Source organism: Acartia tonsa, chromosome 4 (assembly GCF_053477335.1).
Source record: "Acartia tonsa isolate MP-2025a chromosome 4, ASM5347733v1, whole genome shotgun sequence".
In the NCBI taxonomy this organism is placed as follows: Eukaryota; Metazoa; Arthropoda; class Copepoda; order Calanoida; family Acartiidae; genus Acartia; species Acartia tonsa.
In genome coordinates, this window is record NC_137263.1 from 40,251,099 (window position 1) to 40,263,673 (window position 12,575).

The 12,575-nt window shown below is 30.3% G+C and overlaps 1 protein-coding gene and 1 long non-coding RNA gene across 10 annotated transcripts in view; one reads left to right on the forward strand and one right to left on the reverse strand.

Annotated features, from left to right (window-relative positions):
• unc-104 (kinesin family member unc-104) overlaps positions 1-12,575 on the reverse strand; it is a 68,322-nt gene that overhangs the window by 44,433 nt on the left and 11,314 nt on the right. For 7 of the 9 annotated variants that reach the window (XM_080158146.1, XM_080158153.1, XM_080158152.1 and 4 more), the window contains exons 8-9: positions 4,316-4,443; positions 3,500-3,532 (exon numbers count right to left, since the gene is read on the reverse strand). In XM_080158146.1, coding sequence (XP_080014272.1) covers positions 3,500-3,532; positions 4,316-4,443 — 161 coding nt within the window. The remainder of the gene's footprint in view (positions 1-3,499; positions 3,533-4,315; positions 4,444-12,575) is intronic. The other 2 variants (XM_080158151.1, XM_080158149.1) reach the window with 1 other exon arrangement.
• Positions 8,161-9,928, forward strand: LOC145317172 (uncharacterized). The gene is made up of 2 exons (XR_013878937.1): positions 8,161-8,836; positions 9,378-9,928. It is a non-coding gene; the product is annotated as an uncharacterized LOC145317172 (long non-coding RNA).

Sequence of the window (12,575 nt, forward strand, 5' to 3'; positions counted from 1 at the left end):
TAATAAAGTTGATTTGTTATGACTTGGATCTTAGACAAGATTATCATGTACTATAATTAAGTGAAACTTGTAGCTGGCTAAAATAACGTTCCATCCCCATCCAACCCATCCCCTGCTAATATATGAACGAACTGACCAATAAGTGATGGCCATGTAAGTTAGCTAAATTAACTATTTTTCCGATGTCATAATATTCACATATATTCTATATCCATTATTAATAATTTATTTGTAATAGATAATGCATAGTTGGTAATAAGATATCAATAACATATTATTTTATGTACATATAAATAATAAAAAGCACAATAAACATCTCCCCCCATTCATTGTATTTAAATGGATATATTGTTACTTGGATACCAGATTTTCATGTTTAATTATAGAGTGAAACTTGCCGCGGAATAAAATAAAGATTACCCCCGTACACCCCCTTTATCCCATCACCTCCCATCCTACTGGATCAACGAACTGACCAATAAATGAGTTTTATGTTAGCAAGCTAAATTGACGAGAATTTTTCCCTTGTCACAATATCCACGTATATTCTATATCCATTTATATTTATGAATTTACTGCTACGATTCACCTCAATGCAATCAAGACGTTTCGGTATGTAACAATCAATCAATGACAAAAAAAATTGTTAGGTTAAATAAAAAGATTTTACTTTTATGATTTTTTTCGTAAATTAACCCCAAAATACAATCAATCAAAACTGAATAAAAGATTTTGAACTAAAAGTAACAGTATCACAAATTCATAATTAATAATTTAAGACAAAATTAAAGATGGACCAATCACGTGTCTCGCTGTCAAAATACCATCGTACTATTGGATGTCTTTTAACAAAGGAGACACCTGATTTGGTCATTTTTCCGTAAATTTTTTAATTAGATAATAAATGTCTTTTTTGCAACATGTCTTGATGGTATGAAGGGTTGCTGTTTTTAGCACAACATACTTATTTCTATAGCAGTTTTTGCTGTAAAAGCAGAAATAAATGGGATAGAGATAATTAGAAGAACAAACATGACAACAATCATTGAGGCGCGGCTAAGCAGTGTACAGATAAAGCTTTAGAAGTTATAATATTTTTTTTTGAAACGGTTAGTCTGTCTGTCATGCTTTGGGGGAAAGGAACAAAAAAGTTCTACGTTTCAAATACTTTTTTATATCAATTATGAGACCAATAGACAAGAAATGTAAATTATAAAAAGCTGTGCTATAGTTAATTATATTTACAGAAACTGAAAAGCTTTAAAAGGATTTCCACAAAAAGATGTAAACAATTGTTAACAGCAATTTATTTTAAAATAGTAGAATATCCTTAAAAAAACTCTGTTTTACCGTCAGTCTGTCCATCAGGCATTAATTTAAGTGTAAAGATTCCTGCGGCGATAAGCTGTAATATATGAAGCACATAACAATTCATTTTAAGATGGTCTTAACAGCAAGTTGTTAGTTTAGCCCTTTTGATAACGAATTAGAGAATCATTCAAATTTGTTAGTCAAAATTAAGGAATAGTGGTATAGATGTGAAAATTTAATCATTACTTCTAAAATGGTTAGTACGTTAATTTTATTAAATTTACATGAATAGGCGAATTTATCTCTAAAGAATGTTCTACGAAATATATAAACAATTGCACTCTATTATGGTTTATGTAAATTGTAAGTTCACTCCTTTTTAATTTATATAGTGCTTTTAACTCTTTTTTTCAGGAAAATCCATGTATCCGCTTCAATGGATGTCTTAATCCTTGGTTATTTATTTTTAATACATAAAAGCAGGATAAAAATGCAGGGATAAAGTTTTTTTTTTGCTGATTTTAGTTTTTTTGTGAAATTACATGCACCAGAAAAGATTTTTTTTGGAAAAAGCTTTAATAATAGATAAGCTAAAGGTTGATTTAAAGATTTAGAAGTAAATAGGATAATTAAGTTTTTTTTCATGTTATTATTTCACTTGCGGCTGTAACCCTAGCCTCTGGGGGATTTGCTTGAAGATTTGTTAGAAGATTTCTTAGGGTCACATCCAAATAAGTTTAAATATGGGAAATCAAGTCGATTTAGAGATATAAAGAGATAGTCTTAAGATCAGAATTATGGACAAAAAAAGTATCTACATATACTTTTTTTCATTCTCTTGTACGCTGACAACTGTCTTAATACATAATATAAATGTAATCTGATGTGGGGAGAAATTGTGAAGTTAATCTCTTGTGAATTCTCTTTTGTGTGTGTGTGTGTGTGGGTAGGTGTGCAAATATATTTTTGCACTACAGATATTTTTCCACAGTTTTAGTGCCCCCACAAGTCAGGTATGCGGACCCAAAGTTTTTTTTTGTGTTTTGTCTTTTTTAAAAATAGTTTTAGATTAAACTGCCAAACTAACACTTTTGGACAATAATACATAGTTTTTTAAAGTATGGTTCTGAAGACATTGGATCTCATGTTGGTGAAAAATTCCAGGTTTAATTAATTGTTGGCCTTAATTCCTGAATAGTCTAAAAATAATGTTTATTTCAATAACAAAAACAGGACAGAACTGACTATCAGTATCCAGATGACCTGCCCCTTACCAGGTGCACCTAATACAGCTAACAAGATGCAAAACAACAAAAGTTTTTTTTGCCAAAACCAAAAAATAAAATAGGAAAAGACAATTTTCAGCATTTTTCTCCTCAACTTTTAAGCCTGACAAAAAGAATTAGGCAAGTTTAGGATAAGATAATGTTATCAGAGACAGGTATGGTTATAATAAAAAAAAGTTCAATTTCTAATTATTGTAATTTATAATTAACAATTTTCAATTTAAGATTTAAAAAGAAAAATTGGAGAAAGTTTTTCTTTTTTTAAGGGGGGGGGGGGGCATTTTCTGAAAGGGTGGAGATACCTTCCCCCAAAATAATTAAGAACCTTTCCTGGACCTATAAAAAGGAAAACCATATCAGTTTATAGGTTAGCGAAACAAAAAACCTTTCTACTTTACATAGTATTATATTATTGTCGTTATTAACAAAGCCTAAAGTACAGGTTTCGTGATTTTTAATTCATATATCTACTAAAAATTGTTTTTTTTTTATAATTGTAAATAGGATTATTAAGCTTGTGGTATTACATTTAAAAGCCATTACTTAATTATATTTATGACAAAAAAACAAAACAATGAAAATGCTCCATTTATGCAATACACATAAAAATATGCAATTGTCTTACTAATACAACAAAAGCCAATCTAAAAAATAGATTTTGCTGAAGAAAAAAAAATTGCGGGTATTTACAGCCTTATTCTGAAGCAAGCAAATAGAGAAGGGTTTAGTTGAAGTTGGAATTATAATAAAGGGTTATGATTGGATGAAAAAGTAAAATAAGCAGTAAACCATTAGGCAACATGAAAGAAACAGGCATCATTTTCAATTTTTATCAAATTTAAATTTTCCTTTATTAGCATATATAAAATATTGAAAATAATGTCTGTATGATATTTACTCACTCTCACGAGTGTAGGTCACTTGCCCTCCGGGACCTAACATAACAAATAGTTTTCATAAGCTTCACCCATTTATGTCAAATTATTTGCTTTTAGAATTATAAATTTATCTTGGATTAAAGATGCATTAAGTTGGTTAATAGTTATATTGTATATGGTACAAAGTTTTATGGTTAAAATTTGATTTCATTCAATTTACAATTGCACTAATGGTATTTACAAGTGATTTGAAACTATCCTTGATATTGAAACTGGACCACACTGTAACCAAACTCGGCATAATATATTATTGGAAGGGGTGACATAAAAAGAATGAATTCCAAAGGTACCCAAATTTATAAAAACGCGTTCAAAACTTAAAACTTTGGTAACTTTCATTAATTTTTTGATTGGTTGGTTCAAACTTAGAGTGTCTAAACTTTTCAACTAATCTGTTCAATCTAATTAAGGGGTAATTTTTTTTCACCATCTGGGATGAATGTATTTTTATCATCCATTGTCTTACATCTTATAACCCCTTCCAATCATGGATTTTAATGCCTATTTTTTCAGTGTATATATTTTATCAGGACAACTATTTATCCCTTTTTATAGAATCTACAACAACCATGCAAAGGAGGAAGAGTATGGGTACTGAATGGTCCATTTACAATTAAAGGATTTAACTCTAAAACTCAACATTTATTTAATGAATAATTTACCTAAGGTCATTTTATTTCTATGAAAAATGTCTTTGAAAATAACATCTCTATTTCTTCCTTAAGGTAAATTATTCTGTTTCATAGAATTTTATTTTTTTAGGATTTTTATAATTCTTACCTTCCTCGACCTCGATGCCCTCTGCCTTGAGAAGATGCCTGAGCCTGCTGATCTCCTCCTTCAGCTCTCTTATCAACTTGGCGTTGCTGTCCTCGTTCACAATAGCCTTACAGACAATCTGTTTCGCTCTAAATTCAAATAATATTCTAAGTTTATAATCAAAGTTTATATTTTTGAAGGTGAAGATAATATAATATAGTACTAGTTAAAATTAGCCAGTTATTAATGAAAATATATTCAAAACTTTTTGGAAGAGGATTGAAACCAATCATAAAAAATAATAACTTATTTGTGTCAGTTTAACCTTAGCAAAACATTTAATGGCTTTCCCCCACCTTACTGCATCTCAGACAAATACAAACACACCAGCGGCCAATAACAACCAGACTGCCAGCAGTTCCAGCCAGGCAGAGAGGGACCAACCATCTAGGGGAGCTAAAAACAAAGCCAAGACTAATAAGACTTGAGCACTTCCTCTTCATTTCTATTTTATTATTTATTATTGGTTATCTCCAACAAATAAAATCTAAATATCTAAAACAGTAAACATGATTGTTTAATATTAAATAACACGTTGTATCCAGTCCACGTATTTGCCATCATACCCACCTAATTTGATATAAATAAACATGTGATTTCTTATTTATTTATGTTTGCTTTTTATGCATAAATAAATAACTGACCTTATAAATCCACAAATAGGGTTTATAATGGCAGTGCCACATTGGCTTATCCTATTATATATTGTATATAAAATAATGCAAGCAACCACCTTGCTATAATTATGCGCTCGCGCACATAGTTATACAAGTGGCGCCATTTGGCACTTGAGCAATTAACCCATTAGATTGTCTCTACTACACTACTCATTATTGTATTATTTAAAATAACAATTTATTAGCCCCAACGGCCCTTTGTTTGTTTAATTTTTATGTCTCTATGCATTTAATGCATTTTATCATTTTAACCCTAATGTACCTTACTATCTTTTAATAAAAATAACAGTTTACGTCATTGGTAAGGGTTTGAGCCACCCTAATAACTATACCCTAGTAACCTCTATATGTGTCACACAATATCTTTATGCTCGTTTTCTGATATTTATCTCCCAATATTTATATGTTCTTTTTTTGTAGTTTGTGTGTGTGTTGTACCAGACCTAGTTGAACTTAATTTCGGGATGTGTTTGTCTGATTATGCTAATGGTGCTGATGGTTTTGCTGAAGGTGTCTATGGTGCCGATGGTTCTGATAGTGTTGCTATGCCCCCCTCTTGTTCTCTATGACTAACCAGGTAGACATTGATATCTTTGAGAGCAATCCAAATTATTGTCTGGATTCAATTTTGTATGGTGATTGGGCAGAATATAGCGCAGAAATGAATATTAAAAGCAATTTTGTTTCTGAGCTAAATGCTGCTCAAGAGCTTAGTAGCAATGATAACAAGCTTAGCATCTTTTCATTAAATACTCAATCTTTATTTGCAAAATTTACTGACCTATCCTGTTTTTTGTATAACTTAAACAAAAATAACGTCTTTCCAAGTATTCTAGCCTTACAAGAAACTTGGATAACAGAAAAAATTAACCTTGACCATTTAAAATTAAATGATTATAACTGGATTGGTAGAAACCGAACCACTGCTAGAGGCGGAGGCGTCGGTTTTTACATAAATAACAACTTTAAATTTGAAGAAATTTATCCAAATTATTATCGTGAAGGTATTCATGAGAGCATATGTCTTAAAGTTAGCCAAAATAATTTCAAATTTTTCATTATTAATTGTTATCGTCCGCCCCATAGTAGCCCTGATCAATTAGAATTATTTTTTGAAATTTTCTCTGAACTAATGAATCAACTTAGCGAGATTAATGCACCCACCTTTGTTTGTGGTGATTTAAATTTGAATATTTTCGAAACCTACTCTACAAGTCATGCCACACGGTTAGTCGATTTAATGACGTATAATGGATTCTTAAATACCACCTTGCGTGCTACACGCATAACCCCCCATTCCTACTCTCTAATTGACGTCTTTTTTATGAAAAATTTTGTACCCAATCATGAAAAATCATTAATCATTGTCAGTGATATTTCTGATCACTACATTGTCTGTAATTCCTTTGATATCAAATTAAAAAAAACTGATAACAAATCTGATAATTATGAACGTCGTCTAACACATGAAGAAAATTTACTTAACTTAAATGAAGCTCTTCAAAATCAAAATTGGAATGATGTAATTCAAGCAGTTGATGTAAATGTTGCATATAATTCATTTATTCAAATATTTATGAGTCATTATGATGTTTACTGTCCTAAAAAAACATTCAAATCAAACCATAAAATCACCCCCCAACAAAAATATGCAAATAACCACTTACTTAACTGTAGAAATTTTAAGCATATGCTTTACAGTAAACAACATAAAGACAAATCAGATGAAAACATAAACAAGTACAAAAAATATAGAAATGAATTAAGGCGTAGTTTTGCAAGAGCCAAAACAAATTATTTTCAATCTTCTATTATAAAAGCTGGTACTGACAGCCGCAAAATCTGGCAAGTCCTCAGAGAAGCCATGCACATTGAAAAATCTAATGAATGCACTGATCATTTAATTGTAAATAACATTAAAATTACAGATCCCACTGAAATAGCAAATCATTTCAATTTTTTCTTTACTTCATTAGGTACTAGCTTACTTGATCAAATTCCAATAACAAATCAAAGTTTTATGAATTATTTACCAAATAGAATAAATGATACAATTTACATCCCCCCATTAGATGAACTTTCAACATTTAATACAATTACTAGCTGCTTTCCAAAAACTTCTACATATTCTAATGGCATTGCAATGAAAACAATTATTAATTGTGCTGCGCCCCTATCTGTACCCCTTAACGCAATTTATAATCTTGCAATAAGTTCTGGTACCTTTCCAGAAGGGATGAAAATTAGCAAATGTATTTCTTTATTTAAAGGGGGGGATATATCAGCTGCAGAAGATTATCGCTGTCTAAGCCTTATAGATAATTTTAGTAAGCCTCTAGAAAAAATACTTTATAAACATATTCATAATTTTTTAGAAGAGAGAAACTTCTTTTCTGACAGACAATTTGGCTTTAGGAAATCTATTAGCACAGTACACAACCTACTGAACTTGAGTAACCTCATTGCCAACACTCAAGCAGAGAGCAAGGTCTGTGGTGCTGTGTTAATAGATATAAAAAAGTGTTTTGACACTATTGACCGAAATATTTTGTTTAGCAAATTAAGCCACTATGGAATTAGGGGACAAGTTTTAGAGCTAATAAAAAGCTACTTTAATGGCAGAAAACAGTACATTTACTTTAAAGGAAAAATAAGTTCATTACGTGATATTGTCTTAGGAATCCTCCAGGGATCAGTTCTTGGTCCGTTATTATTTTTAATCTTTGTAAATGATATTGAAAATGCCATTGCAAATGCTATTTTCAATCTATTTGCAGATGACTCTTTGACTTTTCTTGCTCGTGAGAACCTGACAGAACTTATTGATGGACTACAAACAACCTTACCTCACATTGTCCAGTGGTACTCAGCAAATCGCCTTATTATAAATGCAAAAAAGACTAAAATATTAATCTTCACCACACCACGACAAAATTTCTCTCCTGATGAATTGCAATTAAAATTTTCTTTTCCTGTCTATATAAACACCAATGATTTTAATCAAAATGACCCAAATAAAATAACAAAACTTTCTCTTGTAAGTAATGACAATCAAAACAAGAACGATAAACATGCTCGTCACCTTGGAGTAGAGCTTGATGAAAAAATGTCCTATCGTTTCCACTTTGACAACCTTCACCAAAGATTGCAGCGCGCTTGTTTTTCATTAAGAATAATGAAAAATATTCTTGATCGTAGGCATTTAAAGATTTTATACAATGCTTACTGCAAATCCCTCATGGATTATAGCATCATTCTTTTCACTGGTGTTAATAAAGAAACCCTCCATCCCATAAAAATAATTCAAAAAAATTGCATTAGAATAATAGCTAAATCGAAAAATAACAGGGAACATACTAAACCCTTATTTAAACAATATCAAATTCTTCCTTATAGTGAACTAATGAAATTCAACATATGCAAATTTATGCATAAATTTAAAAATAACTTAACACCTCGTATATTTGATGATTGCTGGCAATTTAATTATGATATACATGGATACCCCACACGTAATAATAACAATTTTGCTACAAGAACAAATTCAAATTCATTTATTATGAACACTCCACTTTTCCGCTTCCCACGTATCTTTAATGAATTACCAGCAAACATAAAAAACATTCAAAATGAAAAAATATTCCATAAAAAACTATTTAATCATTTGTTAAACAATATTGAATAAATTACCCTCTTTTCTTAATTTATTTTAACTAATGAATATTTTCTGTAATTTAGGTGTAATTCGGAATACTGCAGACAATCCATGTAGAACATAACTTGCGAGCAATATAATCCCCAAGTTGTAAGTCAAAAATATCCATACATTTATTTTTTACCCTACTCCACAGACCCCTTTAATCCCCCCTCCCCCTCTATATATGTTTTATGTAAACTTGCAAAATATCTCTCTTTCTTTAAGGAGATTTTTGTTTATTTTACATGAAAAGACTTATTTTTATTTTACATTCCTAGTTTTATCTTTATTTTATCATTGTAGTCTTAATAAAGACCAAACACACTCCATAAATAACCCACTTCCATTTTCTGTTCATTCACTCTCACTTTCTGCGTACTCTACACAGCGTATATATGTACGCAATAAATTGCGTATCTAAACCTACGCAATTATTATTTTTTCGTACGCTAATATATAAATATACTTTACTTTTTTTTTAATTTTTATTTTATTTTATCTTAACTTCAGTATATTAACTTTTTTCTCAACTAAGCTCTACACAGTTCAAAATTAATGATATCCTCACATCTGTTAGGACTGCCTCAAAGATATCTAAAAAAATTCTCTCCTTGTCCCCTATGGGACAAGTTAACTATTGTATTTTTAGTCACCTGAACATTGAGGTTGGGAGAGCAGGGTAAATAGCACACTGACGTACCTGAACCACCTGAAACAACCTGACGCACCCTGACGCAACCGGAGGCATTTTGACGGCTTACACACCCCCCGACTGATAGCGAAACGAAGTTGAAGTACACACACACACACACACCCCGCCGCCGAACAGCGGCCATACCCATGGACAGCCAAGCCCCCATTGGAACCCCAGAAGGGTCCTGCACGCCCGCAGGACCTCTAAGAGCCGACCAGTTTTTGGCTAAGGAGGAACCAGAAAGAATGGGTCAAGTGTAACTGTCCAGCAGCTGCAGCCTACATTGATTTATTATTATAATTTTTAATAAACATATTTGTTGCTAACTCGCTGTACTGGCACCAGCAGCGAGTTAGCGCCCCTAGCTTAAAATTTTGTAATTAATAAGGTTATTATTAAGGCCATTAATGTAATGTATGTTGGTGCAAATGGTCATGTAGGCCTGCAAGCTGCCGTGCAAGAGGCGCGCAGTTGCACAGGATTAAATATCATATCATATCATATCATATCATATCAATAGTATAACTGAATATAAAATATACGTGGATATTTATTGGTCAGTTCGTTAATCCAGTAGGAGGGGAGGATATGGGGTAAAGGGGGAATAGTTATTTAAGCCAGCTGCGAGCATTACTATATTGGTACATGAAAATCTGGTGCAATATCCAAGTAATAATATGTCGATTATATTCCAGAATTATTTTATCACAAAGTTAAAGATGTTAATAAATTTACGTACATTGAATAGAATATATATAAGAGAAAATTCTTTTATTTTCAACATAATGAAGAAGAAAATTATGAGGTGTGCAAAAAAATATCTTACTATAACAATGAAAATAAAATTTTAGTAAAATCTTTTTAATTGTAAGTTATCAAATAACATAAGAACATAAAAACATCAATAATTTTCGCTGGAAAAAAAGCAATGTAGTTCTTCATTTAATACCAACCTATCGGCATTAGTAGATACAAAAAGATAACATAAAGGGAGGGGAGGTGGTATGGAGATGGTCCACTAACACAAAGTAGGATATTTCCAGAATTTCTTGTATTGCGCAGAAAATATGGAAAATATGTTGTAATAAACTTCATGTTAATCTTACATTTATATTTAGATTATTCTGGTAGAAAATATATAATGTGTGATATATGATTTATTTTTCTAATCAAATTGAGTGATTCGCCCTGCAAGAAAATTAACCATACTCGTTTAAAAGATAAGAAGTCTCGAAGAGAAATCTTTCATTATTATATTAATTACACTTTATTATCTTTTGAGGCAATCTCAATTTCTTGCATATTTTATAACAATAATATTTACAAGAAGTCAAATATAGTGTTATTCATATTGTTTATTTGATAGCAGAAAGGTTTACTTTATTCTAATCATATTAAAGTTTTAAGCTATTTTTCAGTAAGTCAATTAAAGTGGAAAAAAATCTTAAAAATCCACTTATGAAAATTGAATGCATAGTCTAGACAGAAATGCATTTTTAAATTGTTTTTTTTTCTCGATTTATAAAGAATTAAATAAACATATTATCGATTGGCCGTTTTTTTCTTTTAATTAAAAAAATATTGTTTTAAATTAAATAAAAGAAGACATTGCTGACATGGAATACCATATTTATAACTAAATTCCTGTATTGATATATATTGATGTTTTTATATCGCAATAGTTTAATCGGGGCCCTTATGGTACGAACCCTTAATGCCAAGACCGGAGCCAATGATAACATATATTCTACTAGTTCTACATGGACAGTCTCATAAATAAGATATCTGCCAATATTTAGATACAAATAAAAAAAAATAGGTTCAACTTTGCACTTCTATCTTTCTATCTACTTTTTTATCTATTCTTTTCGCTTTATCTATTTCTCTCCGAATCTTTCTCTAAAATTATATCTTCTTATGAAATATCTATTTTCTTTATCGCGCGTTATCTAAATATTTCTTATCTCATTCTGTCTATATCATTTTTTTTCCTTTTTTATATATCTTTTTTTAACTTTTCCTCTTTTTCTTTCTCTTTCACTTTTCTTCCTTTCTTTTTTTTTGATAAGTTTATTGTTTAAATTTTTAGCAATTTAAAGGTAATTTATTTTTATGTAAAAATAGTGTGTGAGAAAATGTTTCTTTGTGTAATAAATGTGTTAATAAAGCCCAATATATCTTAATTTTAAAATAAAAACTACAACATATACAAACTTTATATTTATATTAGCCCAACACACAAACTTAGCAATTCCTAACCTTTTCAAACCTTTAGGTTTTAAACATTATTTAATTAACATTATTGGTTAATTCAATATGAGTCCTGCGGAAAAGTATTATAGGAAGGTGCCCCCCCCCCTAATAATTGTAATTAGGGAGGTAATCCTTTACCCCTTCAAGGAAAGTTAATATCTGTGAACGTTATTAAAGCAGTTTTTCAACAAATTTACTTAAATTATTTTTGACTTTTATACATTTACATTCTGATTATTCCGTTTTACACTCTACAAGTGTTAATGTTCGTTTGTCCTAACGTTTCAGATCTTCGCTTTTATGGATAATGTCATCTTTTTTGAATTAATATTTTGTGAAATTGTATGAAACTGTGATACTGTTACTTTGTGTCTCTCATAAATTAGAAGTTGACAGGATATGGTTATGTAAATACTTATATAGTTCATATGTTTACATTTTTACCAGACATAAATTTAAATTTATCTTTGTTGTAATAAGCAAGTCTACGTACGGTTTTAGATACAATTTTAAAAGGACCCCATTTTTAACTGTACAAAAAATGTTCAAAGGATATTAAAAGTTTTGAAAGAAATCGAAGCATTATTAAAATCGCTTTAAATGTATATTCCTTTTGAGTTGAGGTTGGAGGGTAATCATTTCTTTACATTTTAGTATTTAGAAATAATACATTTACATTACAATTAAATATGACTTTAATGAAAAAAAAAACCTATTCTAATATGTGATCCTTGTACAAAAGTGTGTCTTTCTGTGTGCTGTCTATCCGCTGGACCGATAAAGTTCTCATTTACGGTTAATCTTCTCATGGAAGGTTTATATTATATTTAACTATTTTAGGTAAGGGTACCCTCTCAAGAGAAATCGCTTAAGGGAAATAATCCCCCTCACCAACTTATC